At 33.7% G+C, this 24,219-nt stretch overlaps 1 protein-coding gene across 2 annotated transcripts in view; it reads left to right on the plus strand.

Annotated features, from left to right (window-relative positions):
- FCHSD2 (FCH and double SH3 domains 2) overlaps positions 1-24,219 on the plus strand; it is a 197,332-nt gene that overhangs the window by 114,464 nt on the left and 58,649 nt on the right. For both annotated transcript variants that reach the window (XM_072969249.1, XM_006203362.4), the window contains exons 9-10: positions 3,645-3,767; positions 14,276-14,371. In XM_072969249.1, the coding sequence (XP_072825350.1) occupies positions 3,645-3,767; positions 14,276-14,371 (219 nt within the window). The remainder of the gene's footprint in view (positions 1-3,644; positions 3,768-14,275; positions 14,372-24,219) is intronic.

Genomic DNA, 24,219 nt, shown 5'->3' on the forward strand with positions numbered 1-24,219 from the left:
GCCAAAAGAAGCCTTTGCTATATTTGGTATATGATGAGTAATTGTACATTCTTCCATACTGAAATATGTTGGTTATACCTTGCCTGTAAGCTAACTAATTTAGTGCATTTTTGTTGCTACATTAAACTCTGGAGCAAAGCATTCGTTCATTTAATCTATAAATATTTTGATCATTTACTATCTGCCAGACACCATGCCTGAATAAGGACTCAATCCATGACTTGCAATAATATGTGTACAACATACAGAAAATTGTGGAAGCACTAAGGAGAAACTGGTTGAGTCAGTTTTGTATAACATTTGGAACATAGTAAGTCATTAGTAAATATTAGTTGTCTGTGTTAGCCATCATTATTACTTTTTGAGTGGGAGAGAAGAGGGCGAAGGACATTCCAGGCCAAGAGAATAACTTAATTGGAAACATGATAGTGAATATCATTTTCCAGAATGACTTGGTGTATTTGGGATGTGAGTACAGTGCAGACAGCACTGATGAGAGATGGTGCTAATAAGGGGTAGTTTGAGACTAGAATGTGAAGAACCTTTGATACCAACTGAACAGTTTTGACTTTTCAAAATATACAGTGGGAGCTTTAAAAAAATTTTTTTTTGTGACATCACTTTTTCTTTCTAATCTGATATTCAGGTTTTCTTTTCACTCTTTTATGGAAAATTTCCAATATACACCAAAGTAAAAATAGAAGTATAATAATGCCCTTGTACTCATTACCCAGCTTTAACAATTATCAATATGTTGCCAATACACTGAAGACTTTTTACCAAAACAAGAAAGGAGACTAACATTGTGCTACTTCTGTTACATTATTTGATCTTCACAGTGTCCCATGGAATATGTAGTATTCCCACTTTCCCTATTTACAGAAGGGAAAACATCACATTGATGAAGTAAAAATTCTGGGTTTCTAACCCACATCCAGCTTATTTCAGACTGGAATTCTTTCCCATGCTGTATCATGCTGCCTTTATATTTCTGAAGTAGAGCATGGTTCTCAGTTGAAAACAGAGGCTGATCTGCCTATTTGCTATTCTGGTGCTGTTTACCCTATTCAGGATAGTAGGTTTCTCTGTCTCTAGCCACTGTGCTTCTACAGGTTCACCAGGATCTAAGTCTACATAAACATTCAACCTAATCAGCTAAAATGACTGTTTAGTCCAGTGGTTCTCAAAGTATGGTACCCAAACCAGCAGCAAGTTGTTAGAAAATACAGATTCTCAGGTCCTACCCCCAGCCTACTGAATCAGAAACTCTGAGGGTGGGAGCTCATAATGCCTACATTGCCCTTTGCTGTGTTTAAATAAAATGTTCCATTGGTTTCCTGAAAACACAAAGTTATCACCATCTACCAAGACCATTTCTAAGGCAAAAAGTTTTTATCAGAAGTAGCTAAATGCTCATTTTTTAACATGTTCATGAGAAACATGTTCTAAGATAGGAATTTTTATTCAGACTTAACACCAGCAGTCTCTGGGGATATTATATAACCTCACAGAAAGAAATCTTAAGGAATTTGCGCCGCCTATATTTAAAGTACTTGAGGGTGCCATCTAGTGGTTTAAACTCTCTAGAATGTGCAGATTACTCACTCAATGCTTTTGGGACAGAAGCTGTGTGTTTTTTAAAAAGTCAGTTTTATAGTAAAAGTTTAATGAAATAATCAAAGAAACATATGTAAATAATTTCCTTACTATAAAACCCCCACTGAGGATTCTTAGAAATGACACTAAAACCAAAAAAAAATAGCTAAATTAGACCTCAACAGAATTAAAAACTTTTATGTATCAAAGGACACTATTAATAAAGTGAAAAGGTAGCCCACAAAATGGGAAAATATATCTAAAAATCAGATATCTAATAGGATATATATATCCAAATATATAAAAAGTATCGAAATATATAAAGAACTCTTACAACTCAACAAAAAAAAAGGGCAAACAACCCAATTAAAAAATGAGTGTAGGACTTGAGTAGACATTTCTTCAAAGAAAGAAAATATACAGATGACCAATGAGCACATGAAAAGACACTCAACATCATTAGTCACTAGATAAGTGCAAATCAAAACAGCAATAACGCTAGGACGATGTGAATAATTTTTTTAAAACCCATAAAATATTAAGTGTTGATGAGGGTGTGGAGAAATTGAAACCTTCATACATTGCTGGTAGGGATGCAAAATGATACAGCCACTGTGGAAAACAGATTGTCACTTCCTCACATAGTTAGACATAAAATTACCATAGGACCCAGCAGACCTAATACCCAAGAGAACTGGAAACAGGTGTTTAAACAGAAACTTGTACACAAATGTACAACAACCCAAATGTTCACCAACTAATGAATGGATAAACAAAATGTGGTATATCCATAAAATGAAATATTCAACAATAAAATAAAATGAAGTACTAATAATACCTTGATGAACTTTGAAAACATGGTAAATGACAAAGACAGGCACCAAAGGTCACATATCATATGATTCCATTGTTATGTCCAAAATAGGCAAATTTCTAGAGATAAAAAGTAGGTTAGTGGTTGCTAGAGGCTAGGAGTAGGGGAGAATTAGGAATGATCGCTTATTGGGTATGGGATTTCTTTCGAGGGTGATGCAGATGTCCTGAAATTAAATAGTAGTATTAGTTATACACATTGTAAATGTACTAAAAGCTACTAAATTGTACATTTTAGAATAGTTAGTTAGAATGGTGACTTCTATGGTGTGTGAGTTTTACTTCAATTTTTAAGAAAATCTTCATTGATTGGCAAGACCCCAGAACCATCATCATCATCATTATTGATATATTTTCCTATACTTGTTACTAGTATGCACATATGTATTCTATTTGCTCTACTTTTTTTTTAACCTGAAATTATTCAGTACATTTCCATCTCTACAGTTTCCACAGCTTTTATCTTGGTGCCGTATATATTTTAGTCAGTATGTATATCATAACTTAATCGTTTCTCAAATGTTTAGTAGTTTTTTTTTTCTTTTTTTTTCAATTTCAAAGAGTCTTGCTCTAAATGTTTATAAAATAAGAATGTTTAAAACTCTTTGTAGATATTACATTGGTGTTTCTATCCCTAAACAGGGTTTCTGAGTCACTTTTTTTTTTTTTTACCATTTTTATTGTGTTTTCTCTCTGACTGTTCTGTGGTACCAATATATTAATTTATAATCCTACCAATAATGGATGAGAAAAAATAGAAGAGATTAATGTTTGTTGAATATCTGTTCTCTTCTAGGCACTGTGCCTGGATCCTCTATATCCATTATTTCATTCGACTCCCACACCTGTTCCTATAAAGTAACTATGGAAGTTGACACAGCTAATAAGATGAGCAAAGATCAGAACCCAAGCATTTTGTCTCCCAAGTTTTATCCTGTTACCACAGCCTTACCAATATTGGCGTTTACCTTTTTTAAAAGTTCCTAATTAATAGAGAAATTCAACATTCTCCCAAGTGATTGTTTAAGGTTTATGTTTACTGTTACATAACAATATTTATCTTTTATTAATTTGTTCTTAATAGATCTTAAACTGCTCTTACCTTTTACACAGTAAGCATTATGTATCAAAGCTTTATCATAATTTTTTGCTTTTGTTTACTCCTCTTAATACAGGCTCTTGATGGAAATGTGTATGATCACCTCAAGGATTATTTAATAGCCTTCAGTCGGACTGAGCTAGAGATATGCCAAGCTGTGCAGAACACATTCCAGTTTTTGTTAGAAACCTCCAGCAAGGCAAGTTACCTTTAATGCAATATGTGATGTTATCCATTTTAAAATCTAAAATATTTTTGCGTACAAACAAAATGAAGGTAACAATGACATTAGAAGAATGCTTTAAAGGACAAATTTCCTAGGAACAGTATTCCTTCTAACAAAGTGAGAGGGTATTTTGTTCTCCTTGATTGAGCTGGTATGAAGGTTAAAAAGGGAGGTGATGATACAGGCTAGCTTAGGACATTAGTCCATTGCCATGTATGTTGCTTTTGAGAAGAATTGTTTAAGAGTTTTATCTTCCACTCAAATTAATCTGAATACACTCATTTCATTCATGTGGGAAAACAACAAGTTCATGTGAGAGTGTGAAGAATAATAAAGTGGCACAAAAGGTAAGTTATAAATAGCATTTTATAATCAAAGAAATTAATAATATATCTTGGGTTTTTTAAATAATATCTTGTTTTCAAAAAATTAACTTGCCTTCTCTGTGCTGTCATTCTTTATAGAAATCTTTTCATTTAAGTGTTGAGATCCATCTACTTTGCTGGCATGTCATACTGTGTATGGAGAAAATAAATGAAATTGATTTTCTTCAGGATCTGACAGATTAAAATTTTTTGCAGTAAAAAAACTGTCCTTTGGAAGATAAATTTTCCCTGTGATTAATAAATCTTATTTTCTTTCTGATAAATTAAGTGCATGGTAAATGTTTCCTGACTGAATGAATACATTTATAAAAATACATTCATTTTGTAACTGCTATTTTGAAAGATCCCGTTCAATTCTCTTTTTGGTAGGGAGAACGGGAACTGGCTAATACCTTAGAAAATTGTTTGGAAAGGAATCAGGATATCCATCTCACAAGACAGTATCCAAAGATGAGAAAGAAAAGGGGCACAGACTCCTTCCTGAATGCCTCTGTGTGTACTTATTCTTGTTTTCAGTGTGCCATAGCTCCAATTCTATTTTTAGAAAAACATTTAAAATGTTAAGTTAATATGGAAACACAAAGATCACTAGTCTGATGCTTTGAAATCCTGTCATATTTCTATATTCTCATATTTTTACCTCCCCTGGGATCCAATAAAAGATATAAAAGGATTGATGTATAGAAAGAAGGATGGATGGATGGATAGATGCATAGTTATGGGAAAGAAAATGTAGACAAATGTTAACTGAAGAATCTAGGTAGTTGGGTATGTGGATGTTTCTGTACAACTTTTTTTAATATTTATACATTTGATATTTTCTGTAAGAGAATGTTGGGGAGAAAAATCTAAAAACACTTTGGTTTTGTTCCTCTAATGGAGAGGTTAATTTTTGACTAGTGATCTAATTGTGTTTATTGGTCCATTAAGGTTTTCTGTTTCTTTTTTAGTACATTTTGATAACTTACACTTTACTGTTAGTTTTACAGTCATCATTCCATTGATCGAATTTGAAGGCATAAATTTGTTTGCCTCTATAGTTGTGTCCCTTTTTATTTTTAACATCGTTTGCGCTTTCTCTCTTACTTTTATCAGACTTACCAGTCTATTTTATTAATGTTTTTCAAGAGACAGCTTTTGCTGTACTTCTCAGTGTTGTTTTCTATTTCCTTAATTTCTGCCTTTATATTCATTATTTCTTCCTATTTTATTAGTTTCTGTTCTTATGCTTTTTCAAGTTTTTTTTTTTTCTATTAGGGTCTATATTTTCAGTCTCTCTTGTTTTCAAGTAAATCCACTTAAAGCTAAAAAAATTATCTCTTTCTACTTTACTGCATTCTCTGTTACGTAAGTAGGGCTTTTTAATTGTTTCTGCATTTTCCCCCTCATTAATCCATGATTTATTTAGAAGTGAGTTTTTCCAGTTTTCATTAAGTGGTGGAGTATGGAGTAGGGTGACATTTTTCATTTCTGATTTTATCAGAGAGATTGTCCTCTGACAAAATTTTTTGAAATCTCTTTCTCTAAAAATAAGTTAAGATTGAATACACTACCTGTAGTTAATAAAACATAATCTTAAAAAATAGCTACTATTTTATACAGCACTTACCAATTTTCTGGGAGTTTTTAAGCACATGCTCTGAGGATGGTATTATCATGCTCATTTTATAGAGAGGAAAACAGCTTCAGGAAGTATATGTGGCTTGCCCAAGGTCACACACTCACACATAGTGTTTTCCATACTCTACTACTGTCTATATTATCTCCTTAGCTTATATTATTTTCATAGAAAATGAATTAAAAATGTGTACACTGATTTGGACACAGAGATAAGCTTTTATTTTCCTCTGTTCACTCATAAGAGTATCTTGCTCCCCAGAGATGAGAAATAAATGAGATGCTCTTATGTTTAGATTGAAAGTAGTAGTAATAAAAATTTAGTAAGAATGATGTAACTAGGAGATATGCCCTTTTGTTCCAAGTACCAGAAGAGCTCACACCTCCAAGTTTTATGCCATGTGCTTTTCTGTTATGAAGAACTTGTTATGCTTCTCATGTTACACTGCTGAAAGCAACCTAGTGATCTCATAATCCAAAAAGAAATTTGAAACTCTTGGTTTTTATTGTACACCATTATTATTTTGTCTTTTGGGAGAAGAATCATTTTTTCCGCATATCAAAATTGTAGCTGTACATGTTCTGAAAGATATTTTGGGGGTAATCTATACTGACATTGTAAATTTTAAGGTGCTCTCTGTATCTTTCATCCCCTAAAGGGAAACAGCTGGCCCTAGGAATGTTTGTTTAATTTTAATTATTTATGAAGTTTGCTTTTATCCTTAATATTTTATGAAATGCTTTGTATGTGTAAATGAAGCAGATGTTCTCACAGATATTTTCTCTAGTGTAGTAACTCCAAAGGTAGTTCTGCCGGCCTTACCATTTGTTTATGTGTGCTTGCTTTCTGTCTGCATAGGAAATTCTTCCAATTCATAACCCAACTCTTCTAACAATTCAAAAGTAACAGTGTTATTTTGTATTTCTTTGGAAATTAAATTGTCTAGTACTGTCATTCTTAATATGTTGAAGACCAACCAAAAAGATAAACTTAATAAAATGAAGGTGAAAAAAACCACATGATCATCTTAAAAGACACAGAAAAAAACATTTCCCAAAATGCAACACTCTTTTGTGATAAAAACACAAAGCAAATTAGGAATAGAATAGAACTTCCTTAACATGATAAAAGGCATTTATGAAAAACCCACATTGAATATCATACTCAATGGTAAAAGACACAAAGCTTTCCCCACCTAAGATCAGTAACAACACTAGGATGTCCACTTTCACCAGTATTATTCACCATTGAACTGGAAGTCCTAATCAGAGCAATTAGGCAAGAAAAAGAAATAGAAGTCATCCAAATTAGAAAGAAAAAAGTAAAATTATCTTTATTTGCAGATGACATGATTATATATAGAAAATCCTGTAGAATCTACAAAAAGTTCTAGAGCTAATAAACAAATTCAGCAAAAGTTGCAGGTACAGAATCAAAACACAGAAATTAGTTGTGTTTCTGTACTTATAATCAATGAATGAGCTGAAAGAAAATAAGAAAACAATTCTGACTACAATAGCCTTGAAGAATAAATACTTAGAAATAAATTTAATGAAGAGGGTGAAAGGCTTGTATATTAAAAACTACAAAACATTTTGCTGAAGGAAATTAAAGAAGATCTAAATAAATGGAAGTAATAAATGTTTATGGATTGGAAGATTTCATATCACTACTATTTCAATATTCCCCAAAGAAATCCAAAGATTCAGTGCAATTCCTATGAAAATTCCAGTGGCCTTTTTTTTTCAGAAATGGAAAAGCCAGTCCTCAAAATCATATGGAACTGCAAAGGGCCCTGAAACATTGAAAAGGAAAAACAAAGTTGGAAGATTTACATTTCCCAATTTAAAAACTTACTGCACTGACATAAGGATAGAGGTATAAACTAACTAAGAATTGAGAGTCCAGAAATAAACTCAAACATCTGCTCAAACATCAGTTTGTTGAAATTGATTTCAGTAAGATGTCACAGTGATTTGATGGAGAAAGAATAGTCTCTTCAACAAAAGGTGGTAAAACAACAGGATAACCACATGCAAAAAAATAAAGTTGAACCCCTGTCTCACTCCATATACCAAAATTAACTCAAACTGGATCAACAACCTAAACTAAAAAACTATAGAAGAAAACATAGAGGTAAATCTTTATGACCTTGGATTTGGCAATCTATTCTTAAATTTAGCATCAAAGAATAAACAACAACAACAGCAAAAGACAGATAACTGAACAAATTAGAAGCTTTTGTGCATTAAAGAACATTATCAAGAATGTGAAAAAGACAACCCATAAAGGGGGAGAAAATATTTACAAACCAGGTGTCTGATAAGAATTTAATATTCAGAATATATACATAATTCTTACAACTCAACACATGAAAGACAAGCAACCAGATTTTAAAGTGGGCAAAGGACTTGAATAAACATCTCTCCAAAGAAAATGTACAAATGGCCAAATAAGTACATGAAAAGATCCTCAGAACTATTAGTCATTAGAGAAATGCAGATCAAAACCAAAATGAAATACCACTTCCCACCTACTAGGATGGGATTAATAATTAAACACACACACACAAAATAGCAGGTGTTGGCAGGGATGTGGAGAAATTAGAACCCTCGTACTTTGTTGTAGGAATGTAGAACGGTGCAGACACTGTGAAAAACAGTTTGATATTTCCTCAAAAGATGTAGCACAGAGTTACCATATGACTTGGCACTTCCACTTCAAGAAAACTGAAAACAAATGTTTAAACAAAAATTTATATGTAAATGTTCACAGCAGTGTTATTCATAATAGCCAATAATTGGAAGCATCCTAATTGTTGATCAGCTGATGATTAGATAAATAAAATACAATGTATCCATACAGTGGGATAGTATTCGTTCAAAAATAGGAATGAACTGCTGATACATCATCATACAACATGTGTCCCACTGATTAAAAACTATAGGGAGGAGGGTATATCTAATTACCTCGCCCTCAAAAAATATATAAATAGCTATTACCATATAAAAAGGTGCCTTTTTAGGCTGAGTTGTGTCCCCCTAAAATTCATATGTTGAAGTCCTAACCTCTGGTACCTCAAAATGTTACTGTATTTGGATAAAGAGCCTTTAAAGAGGTTATTAAGGTAAAATGAGGTCATATGTGTGGGCTTTAACTCAGTTTGACTGGTATACATATAAGAGGAGATTAAAACACCTACAGGCACAGATGGAAGACCATATGAAGACACCAGAAAAAGATGGTCATCTACAAGCCAAGAAGAGAGGCCCTCAGAAGAAACCAACCTGCCAAACCTTGATTTTGGACTTCTAGCCTCTAGAACTGTGAGGAAACAAATTTATGTTGTTTAAGCTACCTAGTCAGTGATACTTCTTTATGACCGCCCTAGGAAACTAATACAGATTGTACTCACTATTAATCAGTGAAATGGAAATTATAGTCACCATGAGATTCTGCTTTACACTAATGAGATTGAAAAAAATAGACAGGAATGATTGTTGGTGAGAGTATAGATTAACAGAGGCTTAGCACTTTCCTGGAGGGTACAAATTGATACATCCAACTTAAAAACATTTGACACTATCTAGTCAATTTAAAAATGCACTTAGCTTATGACCCAGCAGTTCCACTCCTAGTAATATATGCTAGAGATACTCTTGGCACATGTGTACTAGGAGAGTTTTAAAAGAATGTTCGTAGCAACCTCCTTTATAAGAGTAGGAAAAGCTAGAAATAACCCAGTTGTCCACTGACAGTAAGATGAATAATGAAATACCATATAGCAGTAAAAACAAAAGATTTATAGGCACATAAAAATGAAAGGTTGTAGGCACATGCATTAATCTGGATGAAATTCACAAATATAATGTTGAGCAAAAAAACAAATTGCAGAAGAACACACACACAAAGACGCCATTTATACAGGGTTCAGAAATATCCAAGAAAACAGTATCATCTTGAGATACATCAAATATAACAACAGTGTTAAAAGGAAAACAAACAAGGAGCATGATAAAATTCAGTAGGGTGATTGCCTCTAGAGGAGCATGCACTCTTAGAGGGGCCAGTATTTCCCTAAGGGAGTAAAACTTCTTCTGGATATTGAGGGGGAGTTTGCAAAAAAATATCTTAGATATCACAGTTGGCCACAGTACATACACATACATGTATACAGTATATATGTGGTATTATAATTTAATCGAAGAAGGTGGTGGGGAAAAATATGTCTAAAAAAGGTCCCTGGAATGGGAAGTGTGGTGATACATTTAAAACCATCAGAAAAAGATTGAGGAACACTCCTTTAGAAGGAAGGAAGGTGGGAATGTGATAAAGAGAGGGTATATAGATTTTCAACAATGTTGGTAATGTTTTATTTAACCTCAGTTGTAGATATAGAGGTGTTTATTGAATGGTACTTTAGACAGAGTCACTGTGCTAGTTGCTGAAGGATACATCAGTAATGAGATTTAAGGCCTGATACCACTTTTCACAAGGAATGACAGAGGGGAACAGGAAGGGATGGGAGAGGAGTCGTCCAAGGGGGAGGAGGAGACTTTGGAGAGTGAGGAATATGTTCATTATCTTGAGCATGGTGATATTTTAATAGATGTATAGGTAAGTTAAGATTTATGAAAGTATACAGTTTAAATATGTACAAGTTTGTTGTGTGTCAGTTATTTTCAGTAGCACCTTTACAGAGAGATTGGGCATATATCCCAGAGAAAATGAAAATTTATGTTCACACAAAAACTTCCATACAAATGTTCAGAGTAGCTTTATTCATAATAGCCAAAAACTGGAAACTGCTTAAATGACCTTTAGTGAATAAAGGATCAAACTGTGGTACTACCACACTATGGAATACTCAGCATTAAAAAGTAGCAAACTGTTGATACATGCAACAAATTGGATGAACTTCAAGGAAATTATTCTGAGTGAAAACAGCAATCTCAGAAAGATATACGGTGCATGGTTCCAGTAGGTACCATTTGTGAAATACCATATTTATAGAGAGAGAGAACAGATTAGCAATTGCCAGGAATTAGGGATGGGGAAAGTAGATGTAGCTATTATGGAGAAGCACAGGGGAGTCGTATGTTGATGGCTCAGTTAAGTAACTTGATTGTGATGGTGGTTACATGAAGCTACACATATGATAAAATTGCATAGACCGCTATACACACACAACCCCAAATAACTGCATGTATAACTGGTGATCTCTAAATAAGCTTTATGCTTTGTACCAGTGTCGATTTCCCGGTTTTGATATTCACTATAATATGGTACTTTAGACAGAGTACCAAGTAGCAAGATGCCAGCATTGGGAGGTACACAGGACCCCCTTGCAACTTCCTTTCAAAATTAATTGTTTGAGAGAGAAGACAGTAACTAACCCAGTACCTCTAGTGTACAGATCTTGTTTTCAATGTGCTTTCTCCCACTGTCTTAAAAAGGGGGTGAGGCACTTTGGGGGACAACAGCACAGATTCTGGGTTTGGGACATGAAATATTTATGCTAAACTTTAAATGATTTTTCATAATGGAAACCAAGAAAGCTATCAAAACTATCAAAGCTGCTAAATCATCTCAAAAAGACTCAGGATGTGATCTTGCTAGCCAAATATGGGATAATTTAACATCAATAATGAGAATAATGGCAGTTGATGAGAACGCATTGAATATTTTTAAATTCACGACTTCATAATAATAACTCATTAAAGCTATAATTGGTCATTCTTTGGAGGTTGGTAGGGAAACAACTTGATTTGAAAACTAGATAATAAAGGGAAGAATTAAGCATTTATCTTGCCTTATCCAAACCATACCTCAAGGTAACTAAATGACCTGGAAAGTTTAATAAATCAGAAAGGAATGATGGAATGCCTTGATAAAATGATAGAAAAATCTCTAGTTTTTGCAAACACTAATGGATTTAGGCATTTATGATCATAGGTCTGTTCTGTTAGTTTCCTAGAGCTGCTGTACAAATTACCATAAACTAGATGGCTTAAATCAACGGAAATTTATTCCCTCTGAGTTCTAGGGGCCAAAAGTGAGAAATCAAACGATCAGCAAGGCTGCACTCCCTCCAGAGATGTTAGAGGAGAATCAGTTTCTTAACCTCCTCCATTCTAGTAGTATCATTTTTTGGTTTGTGGTCACATTACTCTAGTCTCTGCCGCTATGGTCTCATTGGCTCCTCTTCTGATTGTGTTTTCTTCTGCATGTCTCTTATAGTGACACTTATCATTAGATTTGGACCCAACCACAGTATCCAGAATGATTTCCTTATCTCAAAATCCTTAACAATTAAATCTGCAAAAGGCCTTTTTCCAAGTAAGGTAATGTTCACAAGTTCCAGGGATTAGGACCTGGAATGTCTTTTGGAGGGCCACAGTTCAGCCCATTACAGCTGTTAATATCAAAAAGAGGCAAGTCAGAGGCAAGCCTCCTCCTGGAAGTAAACACCACCTTGCCAAAAAATAAAAATAAAACAAAACCCTGATTGCAATCAAGCATCGGCTTACAGGGCATACAGGAAACAGAACAGTACAAGGATATTGTCAACAAAATTCAGGCTGTGAGAAACTCTACAGAACAAAAATTCAGTTTCTTCAACAAATAAGTTGCAAGGGGGATGAGTGAGACAGAGGAAGAAACTTAGATATAAAAAGAAACCTAAGCAACATCATCCGTTTGCACTGTGTGGGCCTTATTGTGATCTTGATTTGAAAAACTAAAAAATATTGAACAGGAATTTGAACACTTATTGGCTGTTTTACAATATTTGTTGTAAATTTTAATATGAGTATGTTTTTAAAAGAGTCCTTGTCTTTTAGATATACTGAAATATTCATGGATGAAATGATATGTCTGGGACTTGCTTCAGTATAATTGGGGGTGGAAGAGGTAGGTGGGTTTATCAATGAAACAAGATTGGCCATGAAGGGATGTTTCTGGAAGTTGGGTGATGGGTACATGGGAATATATTATACTGTTATCTCTACTTTTATATGTGTTTGAAATTTTCCATAACAAAAAATTAAAATTTTAAAAAGATTGAAATTTCCCCCTCAAGAAAAATAAGAAGATTTTTAGTGCTTGAGAAGGTTTGGCAATTAGAAGGATGATCCTCTTAGATTTTTTTCTGCATGGTGACTAGTGGGGCTCTCAGGGCTGTGTCAAGAGCTGTCATGGCTATTCTAGCTTAAAACAGGAATCCAGGAAAAGAAAAAAACACATTTCCCTTTGAGAATATGTTTATTCAGCCAGCCTTCCCTGACCGCATTTTCTCAACCACTCCTCACCCCGTCCCACCTCTTCAGTCTGGATTAAATATTACCATCTTTTGTGCTCCCCTACTACCTTCTAAATACTTTCATTGTGTATTTTAATTGTGTAACCTGTTTGGTTCTCCTGGTTTCCGATTATAAATTCCTTGAAGACACTAACTTTGTTTATTCATCTTTATTCAACTATGTATTCCCTCTCTGTGCTGCATTTAACATTGAGCCTGGTAAACTCTCTCAGTAAATGGTTGTTGAAGGAGGGGCAAGGGAGCAATAGAGAACTGGGATGTGCTGGTAAATAAGATGCAAAATACACCCCCTACTTTCTCCATCTCCTTAATAAACTCTTCCCAAGACTACTAAGCTGTAGCCACAGAGCTGCTTTAAACTTACTTACCTTCTTTGTCCATCCTCTGGCAGAGGTGCTAATGACCTGTAATATACTGCAAATGAAAGAATAAAGGGTAAACAATATAGCAAAGTAGAAAATGGGTCTCTGCACTGTCAAATGTTGGTGATTTCCACTCTTTCCCAGGGTATAGCATAGTGAATTCTTTTCAGATGGCTGTCTTTTGGTGTTATTTGTTTTGCTACTTTCTCTGTATCAGAATTCCCCTTCTCTATAAATTCCTTTCTAGCCTGTTTTCTTGGTAATTTCTTGGTTAAGATGGTAATTAGAATATAACTTCCTTAAAAAGGCAGCAAGAAGTATTATAAAAATACTACTTTGTGTTATGGATAAGGTTATCTGACAGTTTCCTAGTGGATGGCAATCACCGTAAAACAGACTTCAGGACACCTACAAAATTCTAGAGCTGGGAGAGACCTGAGGGACTAATGTGCTTCCCTAGTTGCACCCCCCCCCCATTAGAAAGAATAGCACTTCGTGTAATAACTGTCTTTTTGCAGTCTTAAAATTGTGCATACTGTCTAGTCCCCAAATCTGGGCTAGTTTCTAAACTAGTACTTTCCAAATTTAGATCCTTGAGAAAATAGGATAGGACACATGGGTAACAACTGTTATCTAAAAATGAAAAAAAAAATGTAATTATCATCTCTTTGACCACATAGTGCTGAATGATTTCTCATTTTTGGAAAGCAGCAGAATAAACCTTATAGATTTTAAAATGCAATTATTGAAATTAACCTTGTTAAAAACTTAAAACTATTTTATTTTCTCTTTAGGTGGTACGAGACTATAATCTTCAGCTGTTTTTACAAGAAAATGCTGTATTTCACAAACCCCAGCCCTTCCAGTTCCAGCCTTGTGACAGTGATACTGTAAGGAAATTCCAGATTTTCATTTCACTTGTTTTTAAGCTATGTTTGTGCTTAAGTAACTATTATCCTTGGAATAGAGAGACAGAAAAAACTTAGTATGTCTCAATAGTTTTACAACAAAACTGTGAGGATGCAGAGAAACTGTGACATTTCTCCTTTCTAAAATATGACTAACACACCCAATACCTCTATGCTAACAACTTTCTGCTTAATATGGTTAAATTATAAAACAAGTTAATAGAAATCTGAAAACTGAACAGAGGTAAGAAGAAACTATACTTAATAAATATTTTTCAGTTCAAATATAAATTATGCTTTCTATCCATGAAATTATTCACGTGTATACCCTTCCAAAGAAACTAGTGGTTAAATTTTAACCAGAATAGAATTAATAAATAGAATAATGAATATGTGCATGCAAATACTTTTATTGATTTTTATTAAAAATATTACAGGCTCTTTATAATTCCTTTCACATTTCTTAGAATGCTAAAGTATTGACACAAATGCCAAATTGGCAATTTTTTAAAAGCAGACATCATACATTTTTATCCTTGAGTTTACTCTATGAAAAATGACTGCCATTTTTTAATTTAAAAAAAATAGAACTGAAATGCTAATTTGATAACATAAAAAAAGATATTTAACTTCTGCAAGGTGAGAAAGCACATGTTGGCATACACATTCTCTCAATGTAGTCAAGCTAAGAGGGAAGTCAAGTTATATTGGTAAAGTCTGTTGGTAAACCTAGAATCAAAATCAGGGGAGTTTATGATATCAGAGTTTAATGGTATCAGTTTAATAGAAACCTTAGCTTCATTACTTTTCCTACTAAATTTAAGTAGCCCTATTAGTGGCTATATAAAGGAAAGTAGGAAATCAGCATTTCTCTCTAAATTATTAACTCTTGCCCTTTATTGTATAGTAGTGCCTTTTTTTTTTATCGATCAGTTTTTACTTAGTGATTCAGTGACATTATCCTGAAGACATAGGGTATAGACAAGTTTGCCAAACTTGACTTAAAGTTGTGACTAATTTGAGATTGTTTTATCTTTGCCCATTTTCCTCAGAAAAATCAGAATAACAGTGACTCTCATCTCACTCGTCCAAAGCCCAGTGACAACCCTAAACCTTTGTTTCTAGACAATGTGCTAAATGTTCTTAGCTGTGTGTCCCGGTTTGCCTTAAAATTCTAACTCTATGCTGTTTTCTGTCCTTGTGCAATCTTTACTGGGCAGAGTTTAAAAGCTGCCCAACTGGTGGATATTGAGCTCTCCCCTGTCAGTGCTCTGAGAATGACCATAGCTGAGGTATATGGGGGTGTGGGGCAAGGGTGGGAGGGATGGTATGTGTGGGCTTGCATGTTAACGAAGGGTGGTATTGGGATGAAAATTATAAATATATGTTTAAGGGGCTGCTGAATACATAAACTGGGGGTTTCCGTTTTCCCTTAAAATTTAGGGATTTCTTTTTCTGTTTTTATAGTGAAAAGATTGAGCTGCTCATTTTTCATCTTGTCTAAAGCACATTAGTTTTCCTCAATAGGAATGCTGGAAATAACCTTAGAGCTAATCTTGCCTTTATTAAAGGAGAAACTGAAGCCTAGAAAGGAAAAGAGACTTGTCCAGAGTCATACAGTGAATTAATGACACATTAACATCCTGATTGCAATTTAGTGTTCTCTCCACATGCTACTCTTGTTTTCTGGGAAGAAATATTCAGCACTTGGGGAACAATTACTTTTTTCATGATGGAAAAAGATAAATGCCCACATGTTTATAAAAATCATTCTAGATGGTCAACCATTGAAAGTCTTTAGAATAATCATTTTGAAAATGTTTTACCTATAAAATATTTTTGTATGTAATTTTTGTATTGTTGTAAACTAAGTATTCTTACTGCCCACAAAGAATAAATCCCAAATAATAATTTTTATTCAGTATAGTGTAGTACTGTTCTTTCATATGCAAATGGAGCCATTATTTACTTATTTCTCTGGTTTCCTCTTGGAGTTGATAGCACTAAGCCAGTCATGGAGTGGAGAGCACCAGTCAGTGCCCATTAACTCACCCTTCCTGCCAGGTGAATGTAGGACGTGTAGGAAAGACTAATTGTCACTGTCTTATATTGTATTTCTGAATTGCTATTGATCCTATCCAATTTTGAAGCACGTTTAAATTCAACATATATTGAGCCCCTACTGTATCTGTCTGAGTGCCAGTCATTCAGATAGGTGCTGAGGATAGCTACTACCTGTTAAGCTGTAGGCACTGGGCTAGATGAGCCCACTGACATGTACACAAATAAGGAAAATATAATGAAGCAAGTGCTGTTTATGATAGAGTGCTGTTAATGGTGTCCATTGATGGGTGCAATTAATGCATCCTGATGTAGTATAATTTTTAACAATTTTGTTAAAAGGCATATTGACATATCATATAATTTACCCATTTCAAGCATATTATTCACTGATTTTTAGTAAATTTACCAAATTGTGAAACCATTATCATAAATAAGTTTTAGAGGGGGGAGGGTATATAGCTCAGTGGCAGAGTGCATGCCTAGCATGCATGAGGTCCTTGGTTCAATCCCCAGCACTGCCATTAAAAATAAATAAGTAAATAAACCTTGTAAAAAAATAAGTAAATAAATAAGTTTTAAAACATTTTCATGACCCCAGTAAGATCCCTTATGTCCATTTACCATTAATCCCTATTCCCATCCCCTACCCCTAGGCAACCCTAATCTATTTTCTTTCTCTATAGATTTGCCTTTTCTAAACATTTCATATAAACTGAATCAGTTATACAATATGTGATCTCTTATGTCTTGCTTCTTTTACTTAGCATGTTTTTGAAGTTCATCTATATTGTAGAATATATCGATAGTTTGTCCCTTTTTGTTGCTGAACAGTATTCCACTGTGTGACTATACCACATTCTGTTTATCTGTTCACCAGTTGATGGACATTTCAGTTGTTATCCACTTTTTTCTGTTATGAATAATGCTGCTATTAACATTTGTGTGCAAGTCTTTGTATGACTGTTTTCATTACTCTTGAGTTGCTGGGTCATATGGTAAATTTATGTTTAACTTTTTAAGAAATTGCCAAATTTTTTTCCAGATTGACTGCACCATTTTATATTTCTGCCACCATGTATATGGGTTCTTGTTTCTCCACAACTTTGCTACCATTTGTTATTGTCTGTCTCTTTGATTATAGCCATCCTAATGGCTATGAAATACTATCTTATTGTGACTTCGATTTACATTAACCTAATGACTAATGATGTTGAGTATCTTTTAATGAGCTTGTTAGTGATTCATATATTTACTTTGGTAAAATGTCTATTCAAACATTTTGTCTTTTTTTAATTGGATTGTTTGTCTTCCTAGTATGTATTAAATCTTGAAGATAAATTGAAATTTACTCTGCAAGTGATTGAAAAACAACATGCCAGGAAGTGAAAAAATTAATTGAAAATAATAAAAGTAATGGCATTCATTGAACATTTATTTCATGCTAGACATTTTTGTAATTACATTACCTATATTAACTCATTTAATCCTCTCAACAACCATATATTGTAGGTGCTATTTTTAATCCTCACTTTATAGTTGAAGCTATGGTTAAGAAATTTGCTCAAGATCACTCAGCTAATGGAGAAGGTGTGAAGAAAAGTGAACACTTCTACACTGTTGGTGGGAATGTAATTTGGTGCAGTTACTATGGAAAACAGTACGGGGATTTCTTTAAGAATAGGCTTACCATATGATCCAGCAATCCTACTCCTGGGCATATATCTGGAGAAAATTCTAATTCAAAAAGGTATATGCACTCCAGTATTCATAGCACTACAACAGCCAAGGCAACTTAAATGTCAATCGACAGACAAATGGATAAGGATGTGGTATATATACACAATGGAATACTACTCGGCCATAAAAAGGAATGAAATAAAGCTATGTGCAGCAACATGGATGGACCTAGAGATTATCATATTAAGTGAAGTAAGTCAGACAGAGAAAGCCAAATATCATATATCATTTATATGTGGAATCTAAAAAAATGACACAAATGAACTTATTTACAAAAACAGAAAGGGTCTCATAGACATAGGAAACAAACATGGTTCCCAAAGGGGAAAGCGGGTGGGAGAAGGATAAATTAGGAGTTTACTATATGTAAAAATAGATAAATGACAAGGTCCTACTGTATAGCACAGGGAACTTTATTCCGTTTCCTGTAATAAACCATAATGGAAAAGAATATTTCAAAGAATATGTGTATATGAATCACTATACTGTACACCAGAAGCTAACACAACATTGTAAATTGACAATAATTCAATTAAAAATGTTAAAAAAAAAACAAAGTGGGGGGAGAATGTATAGCTTAGTGGTAGAGTGCATGCCTAGCATGCATGAGGTCTGAGTTCAATCCCCAGTACCGCTGTTAAAGTAAATAAATAAAAATAAACCTAATTGCCTCACCCCCCCAAAAAATAAAAATAAATAAAATGTTGGGGAAAAAAACCACTCAGCTAATAAGTGTTGAAGCCAGAAAAGCTTGAAAGTATATTATCTGTATTTGAAATAGCAAGTAGTCTTGGGATAGTGAGGGAGTGGAACAACCCCATAAATTTAAGTTGCAACCAGATTTTGTGTTTGAGTTTTACATATGGTAATATATGGGGAACTATGGAATGTTTTCAAGTAGGAAAGTCATATGATAATTGCCAGTGGGTTCCCCCTGCAGGACAGTATTGTTCCTTAATTTTATTTTGAATTTTATCATTTGTATTAGGAACTTGGAATTACTTATAGTAACACATTCATTTTTAATTTACTCAGTAGATATTTATTGTATATAATTTGCATATGTCCTTGCCTTATATAGAGAAGGGTATTCAATAAATATTTTATCTAGATTTTCATAAGATGTATTTAGAGAAGCCACAGAACTTTTAAAGTTACTACCATGATTAAATGTGAATTACTTTCTTTCAAAGATTTTCATATACTGTCTTAATGTTTTAAAAAAATTTTTTTTTTGGTGGGTAACACTAATTAGGTTTATTGATTTATTTTTTAACGGAGGTACTGGGGATTGAACCCACAACCTCATGCATACTCAACACTGAGCTATACTCTCGCCCTTGAAATACCTTTTTAATATAGCCCATTTCGAATTGCAGTATTTCCCTACAAGAGTCCAGTGTGTCCAGTTGAAAACATATAGTCACAGTATTACCACTGGAGTTTAATTAAGGCTTAATGTTGTTGCACTTTTTTTTTCTTTTGGCTTATCTTTTATATCTACTGATAAATCAAAATCCTATTCATTTATTTTAATATATGATTATTTTAAGTCATGTTTTAGAATGATATACCAAAAGCAACTGGCCAAAATGGTTTTCTAAAGTCACAGTTGTCTACTCTGTACAGCCATGTAATTAAATTGGAATTTTAGTATTAACCATAAGATGATTACAAATGACAGTGATGAATGGGAAGTTTTGTCTGGTACAATAACTTAGTAGCTGTCTCATGGTTAATACTGAAATATTTCTTTGTCTCTATTTCCATATAGAGTTACTGATTTCTAACATATCCTTTCTTTAGAGTATCTTCAAATACCATTTCTTAGATGATACCAGAAAGTCAAAAATCCTTTCTAGAAAGAGTAAAGTTCACTTTTTTTTTTAACCGAAATGAAAGTTTTTAATGCGTGATTATTCTGAGAAGGATATGGAAGGTACCCTAAAATTCCTACCCCCAAGAAAATTATATTCTATGAGGGAGAATTGACGAGTACATTTATCAGGATCTCTATGTTGAAGGGTCATTCAGCTGTCACATGGGTCCTACTTGTATTAGATTCATACAGGTGTTGTACAGTGAGAAATCATGGGCTTTGGAGCCAAATCCTGGCTGTGCTATGTGCTACCTGTGTTTATTTTATATATGTATATATATATAAACACACATACACACACACACATATATATAAATTATACATAATAATATATATATAATTAACCTCTCTGATTCAGCTTCCTCATGTGTAAAATGACTCCCTTATTGGGTTTGAAAATGAAATGAGATACTTAATTGTTTGACTCAATGCATGGCACATAGTAGATACAGAATAAATGTAGATGGCCTTTTTTTTCTATCCACAAGACGAGTATATTTTATTTTTTAAGGTTGTGCCACTAATTACTACAGGGAGATACTAAAATATCAAATATGGAACACAATACCAAGATTTTGAAATATTATAAGACTTTTGCAGTCATGGTCCTCAGCTCTCAAATCCCTTACTTAATTGATCACGGAAAGTCCCTTGAGACTTCTGTTCTCCTATTTTATTCCACAAGGCAGAGCTCACCAACCTCTCAGTTTTTTAAGCCTAGAAGGCAATCTGTGTGGAATAAAGAGTAGCCAACAGCTACCAGTGTCCATTCTCAGTCCTCTTATAAGTACATGACTTGCACTGCTGAGCACCTCTCTGCCCTACATACATCTCAGTGTGTCTCCCTTCCATTACCAAACTAGTGATGTGTGCCCTTAGGGAGCATTTCCTCACATCCTATGAAAAAGGACAAGGTCAACCTGGGATGAGAAATAATATGAGAAACATGCATGTCTACAAAACTTAGATAAGTATTGTACAGGCAGAAAAAACGTAAAGAAATGTTTCCCCCAAATTTCCTGGTGGGGATGAGAAAACCCTTTCCTCTTTACCTTCTCTGAACTGCAAATAATAAGATACTCACAGATAATTTTTGTTTTTGAAGCTAACATTATATTTTCAATATATATTCTTTTCCTGTTGTTTGAACCACTAGTTTTGATATTTAATTCTACTGTCTATGGATTAACAGTTATGACCACTTGCTGTAATTAGGATTTTGCACATTAAAGTTTCACTTAAGTGGGGCAGTTTATGCATTTATTAAAAATAAGTGTTTAGCAAAAATACTCTTTGTCTGTAAAAGACTATATGGTGTCAATATTTTATACTGAGAATTTACCTGAAAATTCTCATTACTATGAGTGGTTCTTTCTGCTGATGGGAACCTTGTATTGCATATAACATTGGCTTATTAGCATGAAAGCATTTTGATAGAGAATTTATGAGAAATCCTCCTGATGGATAAATGGGTACCATCCTTCTACACATATAATGGCCACAGTATCCCAAAAATGAAAGGTTCTGATTACGGACATGAGTGTCACTTCCTAGAATCGGTAGTACCTACAGTCGGGTATTCAAAGGGGGCTGTCCTAAGTTCTTCAGCCTTCCAAAAAGGTCTTACTTTTTATAGAAAACCTACCGTCTATATAATAGATCTTTCTCCCAACCCGGTGCCTTTTCTAGCCATCCAGAGGAATCCAGAGTTTCCCATCAATGTCTTAATAATGTATTGACATACAAGGAGCCTGGAGATAAATTAACCTTGTGATTGTGGCTCTTAAAGCAAAGTCTTTGTAAGAGCTACCAAAATAAAGGTGTATTCCTCATGCAGCTATTCTGTCCAGTCATGTCTCTAGATATATCTGGAGAGTACCAGACACAAGGTGTTTTTTTTTTTTTTTGGAGTTTCTTGTTTTGTTTTCATGTCATTACTCAGGAACATATTTTTCTCTTAGATTTACCTTTGGTATTCTAAGCCGAGACAAGACAAGTGTGCTCCATTTTCAGAGTTCTCATCAGCAGCTCACCCAAGCCTTATTGAAATGTATATATCCTCTTCTTCAGCTGTCCACAGTTTTCCATAAATGCCCAAAAGCTCAAGTCACATTAATTGTGTTCCAGTTTACTCCCCTCAAGGGATGAGGCACACTTAACCCAGTTATCCAGATGAGTTGCCACTTCTAAGTAAAAGTGCTGCTATCCAACCATAGCCAGAATAAGTTAAATTATGTCTCTAAGAAACATAGCTTCACTTCTCTCCAAGGTGTGTGATAAATTTAAAATATGTGAATTAAAGGTCCATAGTTTCTTATCAAAAGCTTTTAGCCAGATGTGTCTCAAAATTCAAATTTTCTCAGGTTTTAGAAAGATAATCCATATACCATATGTTGTAATATCCTGAGCAGGGTGTGTGGAAGTACTGTGTGATCAAACACAGTATTTTTGCAATAAAACATTTGAATATTCATTTCAAGTGAAATAAATGAAAACTGTAAATAACCTCTCTTTAGTTCAAGTCAAATTTTGGCACAAATGAGTTTTTGTTCCAAATAATAAATAAATAAGCCAAAAAAATGAATAAATAAACCAAAAAGACCTATGATTTTCAGAGCATTCTGGATTGCACAATTACAGTATTGTGAACCTGTATAAACATAAGTGCTAACAAAATAGTAGCCTACAAAGATCCAGATTTTTTTTACTTGAAGAGGTTCTTTTGAGAACAGATAATAATTGACTTTCTTGAAGTAATTAACAGTATAGTGTTTAATTTCATAAAGAATAAGTTGAATCAAATACTTAATACATTTCTTATCTCTCAATAAACTGAGAAATACTAGTACAAATTCCCTGAATGAGAGTTAATAAGATTGTTCCTGGCATATGATATTGGCATGACAACCCTAACATTTTCTTTTCATGAAATTCGGTTGGAATGCTAGTATTTTACTATGTTAGTGGTTTTTATTCATCATACATGACCATCTTTTTCTCTTTCAAATGGTTATATTTTGGTTACAGATGTGAAAAATAATTGTTATGTTTCTTGTTGTTATTATGTTGTCCTTCTATGCTCAGGCTCAGATACCTGTCTGAGCCTTCTGTCCTCTCCCTTATGTTAGCCTCAAAATGAACTGAAATGATATCGTGAGAGGGTATCTGAGGACAAAATAGTTAAGATGACTTAAAGACTAATTCAAGAATATTTGAATGTTAATTTTATAGTCTAGTTCTTTGAAGTTATTTAATAACTTTATAAACTGTGAACATACTAATTTTAATATTACATTCTAAAAATCGGTGATTTTTAAAAACAACATTGCTAACCCTGAAAGTCTTCTTAAACTCTTTTGAAACAGTTTGGCTTTTGTTTTTCTAAAAATAAAATTAAATCAAAAGATGTCCCACCTCTAAATAAAAGACTAGCCAAATTTCATTGAAAAGAAATTTGTATTTTAACAATATCTTTTTCAATATTACTGTCTCTAGCTGTGTTATATTAGCATTAGATAAATAGAAGAATTAATAAAACACTACAGTTGTATAAAGATAGCAAGGGATCTCATGAGATCTCAATACAAGCTCTAGATCCAGCACTTAATGACTAAGTGGCCGAATAAAGGCACATACCTTTTTTTTTTTTTTTTGGTTTGGACACATTACCTTGCAACTTTTCTTTCAGTATTCCAGAGCCATCCCTATCCATCTATAGGCATAAATCGCTCTTTTCAAAATAATTTCCTGAACACACACATATAATTTTACATAAACAGAATCATATTTTCTGTTCATTCAGTCTCCTTTTTCCTTTTCCTTCTAACTTTTCTCCTCCCCCTGGTACCACCCCCCACCATCTCCTTCCCCAGGTGGGGTCAGCAACTTGATCACATACCTTTTTTGAGCATACATTTCCATACCTATAAAGTGAGAATAATCTCTAGTAGTATTGTTTTGAGAACTAAATGTATGTAAAGCAGTTAGCACAGAGCTTAAATATTCAATAAATGGTAACTTCCCCCCCCAAATTAATACAGTTTTATAGTTTTCTAATTATAAAAAAGCATTAAAAACTGTTTTCACTTGAACCCTCACTATTCAGAGGTGTAACCACTGGTAACATTTTGGTCAGTATCCTTCTGAACAT

Source organism: Vicugna pacos, chromosome 10 (genome assembly GCF_048564905.1).
Source record: "Vicugna pacos chromosome 10, VicPac4, whole genome shotgun sequence".
NCBI lineage: Eukaryota > Metazoa > Chordata > Mammalia > Artiodactyla > Camelidae > Vicugna > Vicugna pacos.